Source organism: Psammomys obesus, unplaced genomic scaffold (assembly GCF_907164565.1).
Source record: "Psammomys obesus unplaced genomic scaffold, mPsaObe1.curated_primary_1811, whole genome shotgun sequence".
In the NCBI taxonomy this organism is placed as follows: domain Eukaryota; kingdom Metazoa; phylum Chordata; class Mammalia; order Rodentia; family Muridae; genus Psammomys; species Psammomys obesus.
This window is the reverse complement of record NW_026592509.1, coordinates 1,686,509-1,709,189: the sequence shown is the minus strand read 5'-3', so window position 1 is coordinate 1,709,189 and position 22,681 is coordinate 1,686,509. Positions and strand designations below refer to the sequence as shown.

Below are 22,681 nucleotides of genomic sequence, written 5' to 3'. Positions count from 1 at the left end.
TGATCTCTGAGGATGCCTCTACTCAAATGCACAAACCTACACTTACACAGACACACACACACACACACACACACAATTTAAACAGATCTTCACTATGAGGGAAAAGGGAGTCTGGTATCTGGAGACAGGTTTGGTAGCTCACCCAAGTAACTGTAACATTGTGAGGCTGAAGCAGAAGGTTGAAAATTTAAGGACTACATATTAGGTTCAAGGTCAGCCTGGGCTCTGAGACCGGATCCCCAGAAACAAACAAACAAAATCCTGTCTCAAAACAAACAAACAAATCAACCCAGGCTGGGCACGATGGCACACGACTTTAATCCCAATACTTGGGAGGCAGAGGCAGGTGGATCTCAGTGAATTTGAGGCCAGCCTGCTCTACAGAGCTAGTGTCAGGACAGTCAGCGCTACACAGGGAAACCTTGTCTTGAAAAACAACTACAACAACAAAAATCAATATAGCAGTTTCAGGCCTAGGAACCAACACAAGAGCACTGCAGACACCCCTCAGACGAGAGCAGCACAACTGGCATAAGGCAGAGTTTTGTGACAATAGACAAATAAAACACGGTCTGTCAGGCTCGTGTGCATGTGCCTGCATGTGTACGCAGAGACTGCGTTCATTGTGCATGTGTAATATGCCTGTGTATATAATGTGTGTAACGTGTATGCATGTATGTACAGTATGTGTGCAATGTATGTTACATAGAGTATGCAGTTTGTGTGTGTGTGATGTGTGCAGGGTGCATGTGCATAGTGTGTGTGGAGACACACGAGGGGGTGTGTGTATGTGAAGACTAAAGGTCACCACTGGTAACCCCCAATGTACCTCTGTCTTTTTTGTTGTGGTTTTGGAGACAGGGTTTCTCTCTGTGGCCCTGGCTGTCCTGGACTCGCTCTGTAGACAAGGCCAGCCTCCAACTCACAGAGATCTGCCCGCCTCTGCCTCCCAAGCGCTGGGACTAAAGGTGTGAGCTACCACGGCAGGCTTTATTTTTTAGCTAAGGTCTCTCACTGATAAGGCTGAGGGCTGGCCAACCAGCCCTAGCATCCTTTGGTTGGGGTTGTTTGTTGGGATCATGGCTCCAGTGGCTATAATCACAGGCGGCTCAGCTATCTATGTGGGCTTGTGGGTTCTAAACATCAGGTTCTTATGCTTGTGCCACAAGCTCTTCGGCAACTGACCCCTCTCCCCAGGGCATGAAGGCTGACACCCGCTAAAGATGAACAAACTCAAAAAGCACCTTGCTGACAGAAAGCCAGCACTCCTCGTGAGTGATTCATTGCCACTCCATGCCACTTTGGACAAGTCCACAGGATAGACTAGTGTTCTACAAGAGAAAAGGGGGCGACAGACCTGCTGGCCTCCACAGGGCTTGCTTCTTATGGAGTGACAACGATGCTCTGGAACTGGGTTCTGGTAATGCTCTTACACACGACTACAACAAAACCACTGCCCTGTGCACAGTAACAGATTTGAGCTAGGTATTGTGGTACATGACTGTATGGCAAAACTCAGGAGGCAGGGGCAGGAGAATCATCAGAAGTCCACACCAGCTGGGGCTACATAGTGAGAGCCTACATCGAAAATAAACAATAACAGACACTGCATTTTTGTCTAAATTCAGTCATCTTGCTTGACAGTGTAGCACACTGTCATGCCAGCACTCCAGAGGCAAAGGAGCGGTTCAAGGTCATACTCAGCTACCTAGATTAAGAGTTCAAGACCAGCCTGGGCTACAATGTACCATGTCAACAAGCAAATCAAACCAAAAGCAGACAAGCAATCAGCCTGGGTTCCCTAGTGAGAGCCTGTCTCAAACTTTTTGAGGTTAAAACTATTAACTAATCAGTTAGGAGACAGGACGTGTCTATGCTGCTCAAGCTGGCCTTGAATTCTTAATCCTCTTGTCTCAGTTTCTACAATGCTGGATGGCAGGCCTGCATTCCTAACAGCACTTTCATCCTTTTCCTCCTGTGTGCCAGATCATCCTATAGCCCTGCCAGGACATAGCACACGGGGCCCCTCAGGGCCCATCCTCAGGCTGCTGCTCTTCCCTGTGCACAGCCTCACATCTTGGATGCTGCACACACATGGGGCACATAAATACACACAGGCAAAACACTCACACACATGCAACACAAGTAATAAATCCTTGAGTGAGCCTATGGGACAGCAGGTGGCCTGGCCTGGCTTTACCTCAGAGGTAAAGCTGGGGATGTTTGGTGACACAGATGGAGTAGAACAGGCGCGGTGGTGCATGCTTGCAATGCCAGCATTAAGGAGAAAGCTGGGGGATCAGATCAAGGCTAACCCAAGCTACATGATACCCTGTTTGAAGCAAACATACATAGCAGGCTGGCAGCCAGCTTGGTTGCTCTGTACAAAGGATGGAGACAGGTAATTTTGCAAACAGTTCCCAGAGGCATTTCTTTCTAGGATACCCACACTTTGATGTGTGGCTTCCCATAGCCTCCATTTGGCTGCCTCCCCTCCCCCATTACAACACTCAGCTCCCCCAGCTCCCCAAAGGCCTTAGAAACTCAGGCTGCCTGGGCCCAGCTCTGTCAGGGTTGGCTGTGCCCGGCGGGGCCAGTGCACACCGCATTTACTGGCTCCCTTGAGACTCCATTAACCATATTCTCTTGCTCCTTTGTCCAAACTAAAATGTTTCTTTCCTTTTTGAGAAGGGTCTCACTGTGTAGGCCAGGCTGGCCTCAGGCCTGTCACAGCCCTCCTGCCTCCTGCAGCCTCCACTACACCCAGATCAGCCACACTGTCAAGTAAACCAGAGGCACCTCACCTACGCTGCCAGAAATAGAAATCTCACCTCAGCCGCCTCAGTGATTTTCCTAAGACAACACTGATCCTCTGGTTAATCTGCCGCACACACACCAGTCACCCCAACTTCCATGGGAAGCAGAGGCGGACTCCCTGAAGTCTCTCCCAGGCTCACTACACTCCATCCTCAGCATCCCTGCTGGACCACACACCACACCCTGAGCTCTGGCACCTGCTGGGCCTTTTTGCAGAAGGCCCCCACAATATCCAGTGATCACTGACTCCTGCCTGTTCTAGTACATCAGACATCACCACCATTCTGACTTGTTAATGAAAGTGTTTTTCAGAGCCCAGCAGTTAAGAGCACTTGCTGCTCTTCCAGAGAACCCAACTTTGGTTTCCAGTGCCCATGTCAGGTGGCTCTCAACCTCCTGTGGTCCAGCTCCAGAGGGTCCCATGCCACTAGCCTCCAAGAGCACCCACACTCACCTACATACACCCACATACAGACACACACAACTACACATGACTTGAAATGATAAAAATAATCTAGGGGGCTGGAGAGATGGCTCAGTGGTTAAGAACACTGGCTGCTTTTTCAGAGGACCCAGGTTCAATTCTCATCAGCCACATGGCAACTCACAACTGTCTGTAATGCCAGTTCCAGGGGGTCTGGCACCCTCACACAGACACACATGCAGGCAGAACACCAATCAATGTTCATAAAATAAAAATAAAATCTAATAGAGAAATAAATTGATAAATCTTTAAAAAATGGTAAAACCACTTCTCTCCCTCACACACACACAGTAGGCATTTCTTTTACTAGGAAAAAAACGAACAACTGTTTTGGGCTGGAGAGATGCTCAGCTGTGAGGAGCACTGTCTCCAGATGTGTCAGCATACACCTTTAATCCCAGCATCCTGGAGGCAGGCGGATCTTCCGGCTCCAGGCCAGCTTGGTCTATAAAGCAAGTTCTCGGACAGTCAAGCACCCACATGCAGCTCACAACTGTCTGTAACTCCAGTTCCAGGGCACCCAACACCCTCACCCAGACACACAGGGAGACAAAACACCACTGCACATAAAAGAAAAATAAATAAGTCATTTTAGAGACAGAGAGAGCCTCAAAAAATTTGTTCTGGTATGTACACATAATACATAAATTTTAAATGATTTATTTATCTTTATTTCTCATTTTTATGTGCACTGGTGCTTTTCCTGCACCTATGTCTGTGTGATGGCATCTACTCTATCAGAACTGGAGTTACAGAAATTCTGAGCTACCATGTGGGTGCTGGGAAGTGAACACAGGTCATCTGGAAGACCAGTGCTCTTTTGTTTTTTGAGACTAGATTTCTCTGTGTAGCCTTGGCTGTCCTGGACTCTCTTTGTAGACCAGGCTGGCCTTGAACCCGCAGATCTCCACTGGCCTCTGCCTCCCTGAGTGCTGTGATTACAGGTGTGCACCGCAGTGCCCAGTTCAGCCAGTGCTCTTAAACTACTGAGCAATCTCTCCAGCCCCATAAAGGTGTTTTTTAAAACCTAGAAAAGGCTTGGTATGGTGGCACAGGCCTTTAAGCCTAGCACTCAGGAGGCAGAGGCAGGCGGATCTCTGTGAATTTGAGGACAGCCAGGTCTACACAGAGAAATTGTGTCTTGAAAAAATAAAACAAAAAAATTCTTTTGAAACAGGGTCTCAACGTAGCCCAGGCTGGCCTTGCAACCCCTGAGTATCAGGACACGACCTTGAACGTCTGCTCCTCTACCTTCTATGAAGGTTTGCCTTCATACCTAGTGTACAGGTGCCAGGACAGAAAGGACCCCAGACTCTTTCATAGCAGACGAGCACTCTACCAGCTACAGCTGCGGCCCAGCTGTGCCTCTTCTTCAGGTTCCCTGGCACTTGGGAACACAGTGTCCCGCCACTGCTGCTTCAGGAGCCAGAGCCATGTACAGATTGCTGTAGACTGCTCAGGAAACGGTGGCTCAGAAGCTTCCTGCAGCACTCGACATTACACAGGGCCGTAACTGACCCCGCTGGCCTGGAAACCCTGCCTCTCTTCACCCCGCAAATGCTGCAACCACTGGGAAAAGCTTCCTGCTGTAAACACTGAGACTTTCAACCTCTGGTGGTGGCACCATAGTCACCCAGCAGTGCTGCAGGCACAGGGCAGATGCTGGCTCTTGAATGAATGAAATGAGGGCACGAGATCATCACTTCCATAGGACACACTAATGCTGGGTATCAGACACAGGACCACTGGCTGGGGACAGGTCCTTACACCTGCTAGGCAGCCTGTGACACAAGAGAGACACAGCCACTGTGATCTAAAGGCAGGGTAGTAGAACTTAGGCAGGTGCCATAAACAACGCTGGCTCTTATCTCCCGTGTCTGCCCTTTTGTGGTGGTCCCCAGTGACTCACCCGGCCACCAGGATCCGGGGAATGTCGGCAGCGAAGGCCTCGCCCATCTCACGGCTTCCCACGTTGGCGATGCAGTGCAGGGCCAGGCACATGAAGGTGGGGTTGCGGCTGGCCAGGTCGTTCTTGATGGCGTTGTTGATGAGACGGATCAGCTCTGAGTTCGAGTTCACCAGGACTGAGATGAACAGGTACCCCTGGGGCAGAGGGGGACAGCTGGGAGCTTGTGGCTGAGACACTAGACTAACATGCAGCAGTGTAGACCTAACCCTCCTTCTCCAACACCCAGGGATTCAGACCCCAGCTTCCTCCCTCCCTAGGTCTTCCACACTCACTATCTGCTTCTCTGTGTACTTGTTGGAGCTTAGCAGGTTCACAGCCTCCATGTGTCCAAAGTCAATGTCATGGCCAAGCAGGAAGATGAAGAGCAGCTTACACACATACTTCTTTTTACTGTAGCCATCCAAGGCCTTGTCCCCTGAGGCAGAGGAAGGGAAAGGGAACCATATGAGGAAAACTCTCCTAAGTACCCTGAGCCCTGGCTTCTTCCCCCAGGCTCTAGGCCACCAGCCTGCCTTTGAACTTGGAGCGGATGTTGGCCAGTTCCTTGTTGATCCTCTTGATCTCAGCCTCTTTGCTCTTGCCTGTTGAGAGAGAGAGTAAGGCACACAAAGAATGTTCAGGTACCTGCCCTCACTTTCCATGCAAGGCTGGGGCTGAAATGCCCATTCCCCATGTCTCACATGGTACCTAGGGATTGCTGATTGTACCCAGGCAGCCAGCAGTGGCTAGGTTATGTTTTCTGCCCTTTCTTCCTCTTCCTCATGTCCCATGAGCTGTAGGGTGCTGGGCTGGTTTTGGAGGGGTCTACATCCTGCCACAGGAGCCTAAAGGCCCAATTCTCATGTCCTGTCCTTGAGCACCCCATGGTAGAGCTGTGGCCAATGAGTGTCTGAAAAGCTATGCTGGCTCCTGTCCCTCCCTCAGGAGCAGCACCCGATAGCAACCTCCCTACAGCACTCTCCTCCCTCACATGCCAGCTCTCTTACCCCGTGTCTATGCTTTCCCTAGCCCTCTGCTATGACACAGACTCCCTCGGTGACACCAGACTAGGCTGTCTGGTGCCTCCACAGCCTATGCTGTATGCTGCCTGTCTTTCAGCCATTCTCACTGACCACTGGCGCACCCGGGGCCACCCCTCCAGACTCCACCCACACGGGGGGATCTTCAGAGTGTGTCCCCCACTGTGACCCACCATCCCCACCTCACCCAAACAGTCTGCACTTGCTCAGGCTCCTCTGGCAGCGCCCTGCTTCTCTGCCTCCTTCCTAGCCCCATCCTCTGGGCTGGGAAGCACTTGTTGCCACGGCCAGCCACCTCCTGCGTTCTATTACTTTGTTCTCAGCTCCTGCAACTTCCTCAGAGTGGCACTTGCCAAGCACTTTTGTACAAGAAATTCATCACTGTTTTATTTATTATATTTTTCATGTGTATGGATATGAGTACTTGCAGGGGCTTCGGCAAGTGCGTGGCATACAGCAGGCACTCTATTAATAGCTGGTCAGTTACAGGGTGCATTAAGTGAATGAATAGGGGTCTGAGAATTCATACCATCCTCCACAAATCCCCCTCACCTCTGCCCTGAATTTCCAAGCAGTTCCGACAAGCCTCACTTCAGACAGTGCCTCCTCCAGGGAGTTCCTGGGGTTAGCACCCTGATCCCAGGGGGGCATAGTCTGTGTGGCAATGGCAGATGGGCAGCTCCTGAGCATCCAAAGGTGAAGCTACTTCAAACTGAAACAGGTAGTTCTGGATAAGAACACATGGGGCTAGAATAATGTGGTATGCCTGCCATGGTGGCATGCCTGTGATCCCAGCATTGGGGAGATGGAGACAGGTGGCTCCTGAGTATGAGGTTATCCTGGGCTACATAGCTAGTGAGACCTTATCTCAAAAAACAAAACTAAAACCCAACCAATTCCCAAAGGGCTGGGAGCAGACTCAGTGTGGGCAAGCTTGTCTAATTGGCATACTCAATCCACTGGGCTCCATTAGCAGCATTGGAAAAACAGAGGGGGGATGTTAAGACACTGACTCCAATGGTAGTATTGTGAATATGCTGGGTTACATAAACATATGGCTAAAATCAATTTTGGGAGAGAAGAGGTGGCTCTGCGGGTAAAGCGCTTACTGTGTAAACATGAGAACTTGAATTTAGGTGTCTAGCACCTATATTGCTGGGCTTGGAAGTGCTGGCCAGAGGGGCTGGCTCAGCTGGTAGGCCCCAGGGTCAGTGAGACCATTTCCATCAGTAAGGTGGAGAGCAACTGAGAAAGGATACCTGTAGCCTTGTCAGTCACGTGTGCACGTGTGTACATGCACACATGCTCAGAGTAGAAGACTTGATTGCTTCTCTCTAATCCAGGAACATGCAGCTAGCCAGTCAGAACAGTAGCAGTCAGGCCTGCTTGTGTGCAACCCTGGAAAGGAGCCCTTCAAGTAAGATCAACTTCCTCCCTGGATAGCCTTCTCTACCAAGGGCTCAGGAGGGCACCAAGATGGCACTGACTGTCCCACTAGTGTCTGCCTGCAATCCCAGCTTTGGTTAGTTAATTTGTTAGGTTTGGTTTCTTGAGAGAAAGTTTCTCTGTATAGCCCTGGCTGTCCTGGAACTTCATCTGTAGACCAGGCTAGCCTCAAATTCAAGAGATCCACCTGCCTCTGCCTTAAAAGCCCTGGGACTAAAGATGTGTGCCACCGCTAACAGGCTTTGGTTAGTTTTAAACAGGGTCTTGCCGGGTTTTGGTGGCATGTGCCTTTGATCCCAGAATTTTGGAGGCAGAGGCAGACAGATCTCTGAATTTGAGGTCAGCCTGGTCTACAAAGTGAGTCCAGGACAGCCAAGGCCACACAGAGAATGCATGCTCTTAAATATTGACCTACTTCTCCCTCCAGCCTATTCAATAATCTTTACGTTAATATGTGTATTTGTGTTCTATAAGGAACCAAACCCAGGGCTTACCCCCAGCCTCTCAAATGGATTCTAGGCAGGAGCTCTACCACTGAGCTATACCCCATATCCTCACTAGGGATTCTTGGCAGGGGCTCTACAAAGGAGCCACGCCCCCAACTCCTCACTGAATGGTACTAAGTAACTTCCCACTGTTAAGTTATATCCTTAGTCCCAGACAGAATTTTGCAGAGAAGGGAGAAATGTTTTTGGTCTGTGGCTGGTTAAATCCAGATCTAGACCTCACCAATACAGAGAGTCATCTCTGTGTGAGTGTGTATTTGTTTAGTCTTTAAACTGTCCACATCAGGGAGAGGCTTTGGCATAACTGATATACTCTGCTATTAAAAAGAACTCAGAGAGGCTGGAGAGATGGCTCAGTTGTCAAGAACACTTGCTTTCTGCCTGAGGATCCAGGTGTGGTTCCCAGAATATATACATGGTGCCTCACAACCATCTGTAACTCCAGTTCTAGGGGATCCAATACCTTCTTTTGTCCTTTGCAGACATCCGACATGCACACATACAGGAAAGCCTTAAATGCATCCATAAAGACAAATGCACCCTGCTAGGAGTGCTGACGCATGTCTTCACTCTCAGCACTTCAGAGGCAGGCAGGTGCATGCATTTGAAACCAGCCTGGTCTATATAGTGAGCTCCAGGACAGCCTGCCTCAAACAAAACAAAACAAAACAAAGATAAACACATCTTTAATTGAAATAGAAAAAAAAGAGGGGGTAGGGAGGGTCAGCAATTTAAAAGCACTGACTGCTCTTCCAGAGGACCTGGGTTCAATGCCCAGCAACTACATGACAGCTCACATCTGTAACTTCAGTCCTGATGCCATCCTCTGAAGTCCAAAGGTACTAGGCATAAAAGTGTGCACAGACACACATGTAGGCAAAACATCCACACACATACATTTTTTAAACATATTTATTTATTCTTATATGGTCTGGGTGAGGGTGCCAGATCTTCTGGAGCTGGAGTTACAGACAGCTGTGAGCTGCATGTTGGTGCTGAGAATTGAACTAGGGTCCTCTGGAAGAGCAGCCAGTGCTCAACAGATGAGCCATCTCTCCAGCCCCAGAAAAAAAAATGTTTTTTTTTAATTTAAAAACTAAAGTGTGGAATCTCCAAAAGAGCCATGCTTGGTAGTGGAGACATGTCATCCTTACTACTCAGGGGACTGAATGAGGGCAATTACAAATTCAAGGCCAAGTGGTAGTGGTGCACACATTTAATCCCAGCACTCAGGAGGCAGAGGCAGGCAGACCGAGTTCCAGGCCAGCCTGGTCTACAAAGTAAATTCTAGGACAACCAAGGCTACACAGAGAAACATCTTTTTGGAAAGAAAAAAAAAGGGGAGGGGTTTCAGGGATGGCTTAGAGGTTAAGAGCACTGACTGCTCTTCCAAAGGTCCTGAGTTCAATTCCCAGCAACTACATGGTAGCTCGCAACCATCTATTAAAAAAGAAACAAACAAACCTGGGCCAGAGTGAGTTCAAGGATAGCCTAGGCTAGTTAGTGATGCGCTATCTCAAAATGAAAAGTAAAACAGCTGGCGCTAGGTGTAACGGCTCCAACCTATAATCCTTGCATTCTGGAGGCTGAGCAGAATAGATAGAAGCTCTAGGCTACCTCGGACTACAGAGTGAGACTCTATCTCAACGAGTTAACGAAAAGCTGGGAGTGTAGCGCAGTTGGCATAATGCTTGCCTAGCACACACAAGCTCCAAGTCCAGCCCCAGCACTACATGAGCCAGGAGTAGCACACTGTAACCCCTGCACACAGAAGTGGACACACTGGGGAGTTTAAGGTCATCATGGCGAAGTCTGGGCTGCATGAGACCCTGTGGGGGGCACCTGAGTGTGCTTGGGAGCAGGGCTTAGTAGAGATCCCTTGCACAAGGCCCTGGTTACCATTGCCAGTACTAAGGGGCAGGGAGCGGGGAAGGGGGGGGGCAAGAGGCGGACATAGAGAGTCGAGCATTCAGCGGCTGGAGACAGTGCACTGGGGCTGCTGAAAGAATGCATGGCGGGAATGGCCCAAGGCCACTAGACACACGGAGCACTGGGAAACTCGCCTGTGCAGCAGTCAGGATGACAGGCAGTGATCTCACAACAGGGGCCATGCAAGTGTGTCAAGAGGTCCTCAAAGCAACTCTCATTCATAAAGGGATTTCCTTCCTTCCTTCCTTCCTTTGAGATGGTCTTTGGGAGGGAATCCGCACTCAAAGCTATGTAGTCTTGGTTGTCTTATAACAAGACAACAAGCTCACTGTATGAAGGAGGCCAGCCTCGAACTCATAAAATACCTGCTTGCCTCTCCTCAAGTGCCATCACATCTGGCATGAAGGGATTCCTTTAGCAGGCTTGGGCATGAGCCACTCCTGCCCTAGTCCTGCAGAGTTTTGGTTCGGTAGAGAGGTAGGCAGGGACAATGCTGAGTGACAGAGGCAAGCCAGTGAAGGCTAAAACTACAACAGGGGAGGAAGGATTCCTGCTTAGGATCAGAGATGAGGCAACAGAAGGCTTGGAGAGAGCCAAGCAGGCAGCTGGGAGGATGGGAGGCAACAGAATGGGACCCATGCTCAAGCCAAAGGGCTGTATGAAGAAAAGAGGGTCAGGAATGACAGGGCTGTCTCCCTGGGAGGAGCTGTGAAGGTTATTTTCCTTCATGATGGAGGTCTACTCTGGCATGGTTTCCAGCCTGGAGATGTGTGAGGTGATGACTTCCGTAGTGGTTAAACAGAAGCACCGCATCACAGTGCGTCTGTAATTATCCTCAAAGGAATTTGGGCCAGCCTGGCCCTGCCCTGGAGGACCCTGTGTGACTTCATGGAGAAAGTGCTTTCAGCTACTGCTTCCGGACCCTGGACTGCGAGAAAACTGATTGTCTTGATCTCTCCATGGCCAAAATATGGCAACGTGCCATGTGCTGTGATGCACTGAAAACAGGACAGTTGTCACAGTGTGTGTGTGTGTGTGTGTGTGTGTGTGTGTGTGTGTGTGTGTGTGTGTAACCAGTTCTCTCTGCTCTCTCACCTTTATGTGGAATCTAGACTTGAACTCTGGTCTCCAGGCTTGCACAGCAAATGCCTTTACTGCTATGCCATCTCGCCAGCCCTGCTTTATTTCACTTTGTTGGAGGCAGGGACACATGAAGTCCAGGCTTCTAGCCAAGGGTGACCTTGGACTTGTGCCCCCCTGCCTCTATTCTCAAGTGCTAGGATGACAGAGTTGTACCATGACACCTGGTTCCCAGTATTCCTTCTTGATCCCCAGTGCTGGGGTGGGGAGGCTGACTGGCTTCCACCGTCAGCAAACACCTGCTGATGCCTGCCAGGGCCAGGGCCTGCGGAGGGCAGGGCTGAGGACAAGCAGGGGAGACCCAGGCCTTGATCCCAGGGCTGAAGCGAAAGTTACTACCTCAGTGGTCTAATATGGGACGGGATGTGCTTCCTGTCTGGAGTAGCTTTGGGCAAAGGGAGTCAGCACTCCAAGGCCTCATTCATGGGCCTGTTCCAGCACAGGGACTGCGATAGGAGATAGCCCCAGCCCTGCAGCTCCCCTTTGATAAGGCTTCCCTGCTTTGGGATGGCAGGACCACGCCTTCACACAGCATAGCCTCATCATCTGTTATCCCCAAAATCTGTGTGCTTCCTGTTCACAGCCTGCTTGCTGAGGCCCACGGTACCCCATCTGAGGCTTCCTCTCTCCCAACCTGACCCTATCCTTTTCCTGCCCCTGGCATGCTCTTAGGACAACTCCCTGACCTCAGGACCTTCGCACCACCCCTGGCTGGACTCAAACCTCTACAGTCCACTGCACAACTCCCAGTGTGTCTTGTAAAAGACAGCCCAGACAGAATCGCACAAACCTCTCTCTCACTGGACTTACAACAGTTGCACATGTATCTTAGTTTAAAATATATAAATACTAAGATAGAAATCGCAAACCTGTTATCTCAGTACTTGGGATGTGGGAGCAGGAAGGTCAGAGGTTGAAGGTTATCTTTATCTACACAATGAGTTTAAGACCAGTATTGGTTAGTAAATGAATCCCTGTCTCAGAAATCCAAAAGCTAAGGAGAATCTTAGTTAAAGAGTAAGAGGGGAGCCAGGCAGTGGTGGCACCCGACTTTAATCCCAGCACTCGGGAAGCAGAGGAAGAGGCAGAGGCAGATGGATCTCTGTGAGTCTCAGGCCAGCCTGGTCCACAAAGCAAGTGCAGGATAGCCAAGGCCACACAGAGAAACAAAAAACGAACGAACAAAAAAAGCAAGAGGAGATAAAATTCACATGCAGCAATGTGGACAAAAGGTAAGTCCCTCCTTCCAGCGGACAACTGCAGGCAGATGATGAGGGTAGGACGTTTCAGATTATACATGCAGTCTTTAGTATCGGATAATCTGACTTCAAGTCCTCAGGGACTATCCAGAATTGAAAGAATAAGATAAGCTGAAATAATAATAGCAATATATTTCAAATAGAATTTTGAAGTTGGTAATAAAAAGAATATTATATACTTAAAAAAACCCTCAGCTTTTTAACACTGTGGCTAGGTGTGGTGCACGCACCTTTGATCCCAGCACATGAAAGGCAGAGGCAGGTGGATCTCTGTGAGTTTGAGGACAGCCTAGTATACAGAGCAAGTTCCAGGACAGCCAAGGCTACACACAGAAACCCTGTCTGAAAAAAAAAACAAACAAAAAGCTACACACCATGAAACTCTATCGTTCCATCCACGTGGGATCCAAGATCTGGCTGCTCTCCCTTGATGAAGTATAGATTTCTACCCTTATGAATTTATTACGTATGTGTGGGCACAAGTGTAGAGGTCAGAGGACAGCTTCTGGTAGTCAGTTCTTTTATTCTACCATGTGGGTCCCCAGGATCCAGTTCAGGTCCTTAGGATTGGCAGCAAGCACCTTTACCCACTGAGCCACCTTGCCAGCCCTGTTACGATTTTGGTTGGTTGGTTGGTTTAGGCTGGCCTCAAACTAAGGTTGTCATACCTGGGCAGATCTGTGATTTCGAGGCCAGCCTGATCTATACAGTGAGTTCTAGAACAGCCAGGGATACACAAAGAAACAAATAAACAAAATTCTTGAACCCACCCCCCACCCATAAAAATTGTCCTGCTTCAGTGACAAGTGTGAGTGAGCCACCATGCTTGACTCTTTAGAGGTGGACGCTGGGGTCACACACACTAGTGCTTTACCTCTGAAGTATGCACTAGCTCTTCTTTTGCTTTATTTACTTACAGACAGGATCTCACTACGTAAACCAAGTTGGTCTTGGACTCACTGAGATCTGCCTGCCTCTGCCTCCCAAGTGCTGGGACTAAAGGCCTGCGCCACCGCACCTGCGTTATGCATATGGTGTTCTGTCTGCATGTGTGTCTGTGTACCACATATGTGTAGTGCCCACAGAAGCCAGAAGGTGGTATCAGACCCCCTGGAAGTGGAGTTACAGATGGCTGTGAGCTACCACTGGTGCTGGGAATCGAACCCAGGTTCTCTGAAAGAGCAGCCAGTATTCTTCCCTGCTAAGCCATCTCTCCGGACCCTACTACTTTTTGGGTTTTCAAGATAGGATTTCTCTGTAGAGTCCCGGCTGTCCTGAAACTGATTGTGTAGACCAGGCTGACCTCAGGCTCAGAGACCTGCTTGTCTCTACCTTGAGTGCTGTGATTAAGGTGTGCCCCACCACCGACACCATACAGTCAGCCCCTACTTTTTATTGTAATACAGGATGTCTTTAAGTTACTCAATCTGGTTTTGAACTCATTCTATAGCACAAGGTGACTTTTAAAATTGGTTATTATTGCCAGGTGCGGTGGCACACGCCTTTGATCCCAGCACTCAGGAGGCAGAGGCAGGTGGATCTTTGTGAGTTCGAAGACCAGCCTGGTCTATAAAGACAATTCAGGAGAGTCAGGGCTGTTACACAGAGAAACCCTGTCTTGAAAAACAAAAACAAACAAACAAAAAAAAACCTTGTTATTATTACATTTATTTGTGTATGCATGTGTGTGGGTGCACAGACCATGGCATGCCTTTGGCAGTCAGAGGACAACTTTCAGGAGCTGGTTCTCTCTTTTTACCATGTGATTCCAGGAACCAAATCCATGTCAGGCTTGGCGGCAAGTGTCTGAGACATCTAGCCAGGCACAGGCTGACTGTGAACTTGAAACCCCCTGCCGCAGCCTCTGGCATGGCTGGCATGAAAGGCCTGAGCTCCAGTCCTGGCCCTGTTTGCACTTCTTGTTTGACTTGCATCAGGCCACAAGGACACATGTATCTGTGAGGACAGCTGGGAACATCTGCTCAAAGCATCTTCTTTCCACGGGGTCCTAGTACACTCATCTGTCTTATTTGTCGCTGTGCCCCCAGGGCCATCACAGGGCTTGAAACACACCAGACACACATGGCTGCTGAGCCAAGGAGAGGGCAGTGCGAGGTGCCACAGCAGAGGCCAGGGCTAAACCACGCAAGGCCTGAGCTTGTGTCTTTGGTCTGTCGCCTGGCTCCTCTCCAGGGTCCTACACTGTGATACCTACTCTCTTTCCTTTCCTTGCCCAAACCCAACACAAATTCTCTTTGTCAGTCCTTCAAAATAAACCTAAAACCTGACCGATCCTTTCATTTTGTTTGGGTTATTTGCAGGTATGTTTGAGCATGTGAATGCACATGCCCTTGGAGGCCAGAAAAAGGTGTGAAATTCACTGAGACCGGAGTCATGGATAACTGTAAACCACCTGACGTGGGTACCAGGAACCAAGAGCTGGTCCTGTACACGTGTTAACTGCTGAGCCATCTTTCCAGGCCCCTGGGGTTGTTTTTTTGTTGTCGTTCTTGTTTTTGTTTTTTGAGCCAAGTCTTGCTATGGAGCCCACACCAGGCTGGCACTGTAGCCTTCCAAACGCTAGGTTGATAGGTATGCAGATCCAGCCCTTTGCTTCTGCTCAGATCTTAGCAGACCCTTCTCACTCCACTGGCCACCTCTTTAGCCTGAGGTCTGTGAAACTTTGGTTGGGTTCCCAGCTGCTGCCCCAGCTTCTCAGGTCTATTCTCACAGAAGCCAGAGTTCTGATTTCTTCTTGAGACAGGATCTCCCCTAAACCAGCCTGGAACTCACCATCCTCCAGCGCTTTCCCACTGCTGTGCACCACCAGGCCTAGTTCTAGAGAATTCAGTGAGCCACTTCCTACCTCTGCTCAAAAGCATCCTACAGCTCTCAGTCTAATCACAGAAAGGCCATAATGGCCAGAGCTCCTCAGCCTCCCTGTCCCTCAGTCCTTGCTCATGTCCTGTGCTTACATGGTCCTTGGCCTACACATGCTGCAACCTCAGGACCCTTGAACATGTCATCTTCCTGCAGGTAAATGCACTTGTGGTCAGGGATGACAACTTGAATGTGAGAACCCCACACCTGTAATCCCAGCACTTGGGCGGAGAGGTGGGCAGATCTCTGAGTTTGAGGCCAGTGAGTCCAGGACAGCCAGGGCTACACAGAGAAACCTCTCAAGAAACCAAAAAATAACCAAAGGCAACCATCTGCATGCAGGTGGTTAATGGACTCTGTTCATCCAAAACATAGCACTCACTCCTTGCTTCTCACTGTATGAGTTGACTGAAATGTCAAGAGCAGCAGCACCTGGTCAGCAGCCCTGACACTCCTTCACAGCACCGGCCGCTGGCAGACCACCCTGCATTCCCTTCTGTTTACTTCCTCTTAGGGACTGAGTGCTTCAAAACCCATGGCTTTTTGTTTGTTCTGTCTTGTGGTACTAGGGATGGAACCCAGCTTGCTGTCCACACTAGGCAGGCACTCCTCCATCATGCTATGCTCTCAGCCCTTTACTGAGAGATGTCGGCCAGGTGCTCTACTGCTGAGCACCAGCACCAGCCCCAAGACTAGGAAAGTCCACATAGCTGTGACCCCAATACTTCAAATGGGACTGATTACAGGAGTAATCAAATAGTATTTGTCAAATAAATGAGCAAACAAATCGCTGTGGGAGGAATATTATTAGGAATGGAGATAGCCAAAAGGGCTAAATAGGGTGCAGAGGGTTATCCTACCAATAAAACACATCTTTTTTGCTTGTTTGTTTGGTTTTTGAGACAGGGTTTTTCTGTGTGGACCAGACTATCCTGGGACTCACAGTGATCCACGTGCCTCCGCCTTCCTAAGTGCTGGAATTACAGGCATAGAGACAATGAGCCAGCAAGCACACCCATTTTTAACAGGTAACCATGTCGAAGTCTACAACTCTTCCTAGCTCCATCGCTTCTTACTAGGTCCAAAGCATTTCTCATAAGGGTGTACACAGTTTCCCACTGTCATCTTGCTGACACCTACTGTGCTCAAGATGCTTCCCTGAGAAGTTTGGAGGAGTTATTTTTTTTAGATCCTAGCCAATGCCAACAGCAGTTACCAGGACCTAGCCTAGGGCCTCACCCCACATCAGACAACCACCCCTCACTGAGAAGTCATCAGCAGCCTCTCCTGACAGGTGAATAGACTGCGAGGTGAAGTCCCTCATTCAAGGTCACAGTATTGTAGTACAGTCTCAAACACAAAGCCACGTCTGGCTGCCCACATCCATGCATGGAACCTTTGAAGGCTCTTGACAGCTCCAGGCACCAGCATCTGCTCCCAGGAGTTGTGAGCTGACCAGCAGCCAGGCTATCCCATTGTTAGAGTAACCCTTCCTAGCAGGGTTCATGGCTCCCTCATTGCTGTGATAAGTCAAGGAAGGCTTGGATCCAGGCCTGCCCTGTTCCCTGACCTATTGCTTTCTTCACATACTTACTTCCCCTACCCCAGCTTTCCAAATCTCTTTCCAACAGAGCATTCAGATGTCTTGCCTCCATGATGGAGGTCTGCCTCCCAGGCCCTGCTGGTATCTTGGGTTCCCCTCAAGATTCTATCCAGTATTCCATCTTTCCCTGTATGTAGCCTCTTGAATGCCTGCCATGTTTTGTTGTGTTTGGTTTTGGCTTTTCCAGACAGGGATTCTCTGTGTACCCTTGGGTATCCTGGAACAGGATTTGTAGACCAGGCTGGCCTCGAACTCAAGAGATCAGCCTGCCTCTCCTCTAAGTGCTGGGATTAAAGGTCTGCACAACCACATCCGGTGCCTTCTATGTTGTTTTGTTTGTTTGTTTTTGTTTCTCTATGTAACTGTAACAGAGCTCTGCCTATCCTGGACTCACTCTGTAGACCAGTCTGGCCTGGAACTCAAAGAGATCCACCTGCCTCTGCCTCCCAAGTATTGGTATTAAAGGCCTGTGCCACCATGCCTGGCACCTTCCATGTCCTTTAAGCATCTTCCATTTAGTCTTTCCATACCTCACCCTCTACTGTCCCCCACTTCCACCTTTGGTCCTCTGTCTCCCCACTTCATCATCTCTGGTCCCTGTGCTGTCCATCCACTTAAACTTCTGGTCTCTACTGTCCCCCAACCTTACCATCTCTGGTTTCTCTGGTATGCCCTCACTTTATCATCTCTAGGCCCTATGGTGTCGCCCCAACCTTATCATCCCTGGGTCCTCCGCAGTTCACCAACTTCCATCATTGGTCCGTCTGCTTTCCCCCACCTTATCTTCTCTGTCCCTCTGCGGTCCCCCATTTCTATCTGATTCCCCTGGTATTTTCCTACTTTATCATCTCTGGTTCCCCTGATGCCCTCCACTTCCATCTCTAGTCCCTCGGCTGTCCCCTGACCTTATCATCTCTGGTCCCTGGGATGTTCCCCAACTTCTGACCCCTGGCCCTAGGTGGTCATCAGCCTCCCACCTCTTCTGCGACCCCGATTTCCTTCTCTAGGCTCGGGATGGTACTGAATGACCTATCTAACCCGTTGCCCTATCCCCTCCACCTCCTCCTGCCACGTCCGCCCGCGCCGCTCCGGTCCTTCCTACGAGGACACCCCCGCGCTTCCCCGCTCCCTCCGCCCGGTCCCCGCGTGACCCCCAGGCCACGGTCGTGAGCTCACAGTTCCGGATGTCGGAGATGAACACGGCGAGCCCGCGCATGCCATCGCCCTTGGATACGGCCGGCATGATGGCGCAAGGCTCGGCTCCGGGCCTGGCCGAACGGGCACGGGGCTGGCTGGCGGCACCGGGCGGAAAGGACCCCAGGCGGCGCCGAGGAGCCGGCCGGGGGAGGGCGGGCTGGCGGCGGGCTGGCTGCAGGCCGACGCCCCGCCTCGGATCCGCCCCTACGGGCTGTCATCCGGGAACGTCTGCCACTTGTTGGCTGAAAGGCCTGCCGCTCACAATAGAACGCCCGCCCTCCGCTCACTATGATTGGCTAAGTAGTAAAGACACACGGCGATGATTGGTGCAGGACCGTGCTATTTCCGTTCGGGAGCAGGGGGCGTTGCCCTAGAGACAGGCGGAGTTCGATGACCACCTGGGACCGCCCCCTGCACGGCCGAGACCAACGCTAATTGGATGGACCGCTCGCTCCGCGACAGGAGGGCGGAACGTAAGAAGGGGCTGGAGAACCGACCGAGGAAGGCGGAACTTCGGGCAAAGAAGACCAATAGGTGAGGAGATAGCAATCCGCAAGGCGCTACCGATTCGCCGGAAGTGTCATACTTCCGCCCTCGGAGGGGCGGTTTTGGGGGCCGGGCAAGAGGGAGACGACCCGTAGAGAAGGAGAAAGAGGGCCTGTCAGTCAGCTGAGCTGCCATAGGTGGAGCGACGCCTGCAATTCCCTGCTGCAGAGAGGGGCTGGGCCAGGCCTTGGAGCGTGAGGTGTCCACTGCGCAGGCGCGCCTCTCTTCCCCGTCTGTCTCCACTCCTGCCTCCTACACTGCTTCAAAATGCTGCCTGGGAGCCTTCCTCTTCTTTTCCTAAAAACAACACCTATTTAACATGAGAGAAGGGACTGCCACTCAACGCCTGTCCTCTTAAACACAGAGGTCCAAATAGGTTGAAGGCTACCTCAAAACCACACAGCTCAGAAGTGAAAAACCGTGGAATTACCGCTTTCATTTTTAAACATATTTTCATCTGAGTTGCTCTTTTTCCCTGCCTGAACCCGAGTACCCAAGACAATCTGCATATAGTGGTCATAAGGTCAAAACTGTTTCGTCCATCAGTTCTGGAGAACCACCCAGGAAAAGCTAATTACAGCCATGGCTGAGGACTGGGTCGGTTTGGCCGCGGTGCTTATCCACGCAGACTCCCTAGGCTACTCGGTTCACTGGGTTGCAGGGAAGGCAAAGCCCCAGGATTGCCAATGTCCAGGGCTATTTGGGGCAAAAAGAATTGTAAGGGTACATGTCTGTCATTCCCATGAATAAAATGCCATCCCAGACAGGCTTTTTTTCTAATCTCTGACACCCCCAGAATGGGTCTAGGAGATGTATTCTGGGACCTAGGAAGAGATGTCGGGGTGAGTCCTAGGGAATAGGCAGTTTTCTGTGAGTTTGGCGCTAGCGTGGTCTATGTAGAGTTCAGGATAGCCAAGGCTGCGTTGAGTCCCTGTCTCAAAATAAGAAAAGGTTAAGGATAAAACCTTGAATCCCCCAGTGGAGGACTCAGTGTGTGTGTGTGTCCCAAACTCTGGGTTCAATCCCAAGTACTGAAAAAAAAAAAAAAAAAAATAAGGTCTGTTTTTAAAATAATTTATTTATTTATTATTATGTGTACATTGGTGCCTGTCGGCATGCATGTCTGGAAGGGTGCCCTGGAATTGGTTTACAGACAGTTATGAGTTGCTGGGAATTGAACCCAGGTCCTCTGGAAGAACAACCACTGAGCCATTTCTCCATCCCCAGAAGGGATATTTTCTAGAGAGCTTCGACATTTATAAGATACTTAAGGATACAGACTATCACTGTAGACTGAACTAACCCTCCATGGAGGGATGTGAACAAAGGGCAGAAAGGATCCCAAGAATACAAGGCCTGTCCCTAGCCTAGGAAAACATTCCCGTCCTCTGCTCAGGCAGCCTGGAACGGACAAGTGGAGTGAACTGAGTTCTGGATGTAAAGAAAGGCCTTCATGATTCCAGGTCCCTCATGGGTAGATAGGAGCTCAATGTTCCCCCGCATCCCATACTCGTTGTTCTTATTTGCCTGCTAGTTTGTTTTTGAGCTAGAGACTCACTATGTACCCCCGGCTGTCCTGGAATCTGATCCTCTCACCTGACTTCAGAGCACTAGGATTAATGGTGTGTACCAGCATGCCCAGATCACAGGTTTATTTTTAAATTAAAACCTAAAGCAACAGCTTTCTGAGGCCCAAGTGTCAATCCAGCAGTATCAACTGCAGAAAGCATAGCTTGGAGTAAGCATTAGAGAAACCGGCACTATTTTCTTAACAGAAAGAAATGAATGAGTTCTGATCACCTGGAACGCTGGAGTGATGAAATTTAAAAAAAAAAAAAAACAAAAACTGATGATCCTGTACTATTCTATTAGGAGCCACCTCCACCTGAATTATGTAGAATGATTATTAATGTCTATTATTGATTTATATTTTTAGTAACCTAACCAGCTAGATAACCAAATAATCACAGAGAGACTAGGATTTATTTCCTTAGCCTAGAGCACAACACTGGACAATAATTGCTCCATCCGAAACCTCCAAGCTAGTATAGCTTCCTCTCATTCAGATTCCCCACATCATACTTACTTTTTAATCATATCATAGGTTGGGTTCATTTCTCCTGGTGTTTCCCAATCTTTCCTAATGTAGTCCTCTTCTACTTTTTCGTCTTCAGGACGTCCCACCCTATTCTCTGTATTGCTCAGCATTGGCTGGTTGCCTTTTTACTGGCAATACAGAGAACAACTGGTGGGCATGTTTACATAAAGGTGAGGAATAAACATCACAATGCAATGTCTGGATTGAAACCAGATAGTGGGTTGGAGAAATCAGCATTTGAATGAACAAGGGTAAACTAACAGTCCACAAGGATATTATTGCCAACATTTTCCCCTTTAAGTCCAATAAAAGGCTCCTTTTCTTTCAATAATAAAACTAATATGCAACAAATTATGAAACAGTTATGAAAACTATTAGGTAAGATTTACATTCACAATGTCCAGTCCATGTACTGGCAACTTTGGAGAAAGTATTTTAATATCTATCGTATCTTGAGAAGGAAGATATTACCTGAGTAAGCAGGAAGTGCAGGCGAGCAGCTTCCAAAATACAGAAAAGACAGAGACAGTTTTCTACCTGGACAGTCACTCAAATTTTCTCTACAATGTTGAAGCATCAATCTTCAGCCTACTGGCCCAGTAATATCTGACAGACATATTTGTAAAGCAGGAACAATGAAGGACTTGCTTACCCTGTCTTGACAGAGCTTGCCATCAACTTCCCTGAATTCAAGTTTAGGCCACAACTGACAGCATTTTGTCTGCAGTTCAGTAGGGACATTACTTTAGCCCAGTGGCCAGCTTGCCACATTTGAGACCATCTCCTAATGGAGATTCTTCGATACCCATCATCTTCTTTGAAGTAGGCTAGGGGTGCTGCCAGGAGTTGACATGTCTTATCAAAGAATCCTTTAAAAAAATTAAAAACACCCTTAAATGCCATATTCTGTAGGTCTCTGAGGTTTTTGAAAACCTATCTATACACATTTACATAGTATTTAATCATTATCTATCCATGGTATATCTGAATCGGCAAACTTTGCTTGTTTCTAGCTATTTACTATTTAATTTAGGATGTATATTTTGTGATGAACAAGAGTAGTTTGATTGACTATTGTTTTGTTTGTTTGGTTGGTTAGTTGGTTGGTTTTTCGGAACTCACTCTGTAGACCAGGCTGGCCTTGAACTCAGAGATTCCCCTGCCTCTGTCTCCCAAGTGCTGGGATTAAAGGCATGCACCACCACTGCCAGGTTAATTAACTGACTAACAACTTGCATAACTTAATTATCCTAAACAGTTTATAATAGCAACTTTTAAAAGGACTGGAAGTAAACCTTGTATTTTTCAATGAGTTGAACAGGTCCAATACATTATAAAAGAGTAGAAACACCAGGCGAAGGTGATTAATCCTCATTTAGAAAGACAAATGGGATGTGCATTGAACTTATGACAGGAGTCTACCACAAAAGGCATCTGAAAGACTCTACCTAGCAGTGTTTCAAAGCAGACACTAAGACTCATAACCAAACCCTCGGCAGAGTGCAGGGAATCATATGAAAGAAGGGAAGTTAGTATGATATGGAAAGGATAGGAGCTCTACAAGGACCAAATATATCTGGGCACAGGGTCTTTTCTGAGACTGACACTCAACCAAGGACCATCTATGGATATAACCTAGAACTTCTGCTCGGATGTGGCCTGTGGTAGCTCAGTAACCAAGTAGTTTTCCAAAGTAAGGGGAACACGGACTATTTCTAACAGGATCTCAAGGGCAGGCTGTTTGACACCCACCCCCCAGGGGAGGAGCAGTCTGTTAGGCCACAGAGG

The 22,681-nt window shown here is 49.1% G+C and overlaps 1 protein-coding gene across 3 annotated transcripts in view; it reads right to left on the bottom strand.

Moving 5' to 3' along the window:
- The window catches only part of Ap2a1 (adaptor related protein complex 2 subunit alpha 1), a 29,540-nt gene extending 11,118 nt beyond the window's left edge, over positions 1-18,422 (bottom strand). For all 3 annotated transcript variants that reach the window (XM_055613433.1, XM_055613434.1, XM_055613432.1), the window contains exons 1-4: positions 18,229-18,422; positions 5,783-5,851; positions 5,543-5,685; positions 5,211-5,404 (exon numbers count right to left, since the gene is read on the bottom strand). In XM_055613433.1, coding sequence (XP_055469408.1) covers positions 5,211-5,404; positions 5,543-5,685; positions 5,783-5,851; positions 18,229-18,295 — 473 coding nt within the window. In that variant the 5' untranslated portion in view covers positions 18,296-18,422. The remainder of the gene's footprint in view (positions 1-5,210; positions 5,405-5,542; positions 5,686-5,782; positions 5,852-18,228) is intronic.
- Between the last annotated feature and the right edge of the window lie 4,259 nt (positions 18,423-22,681).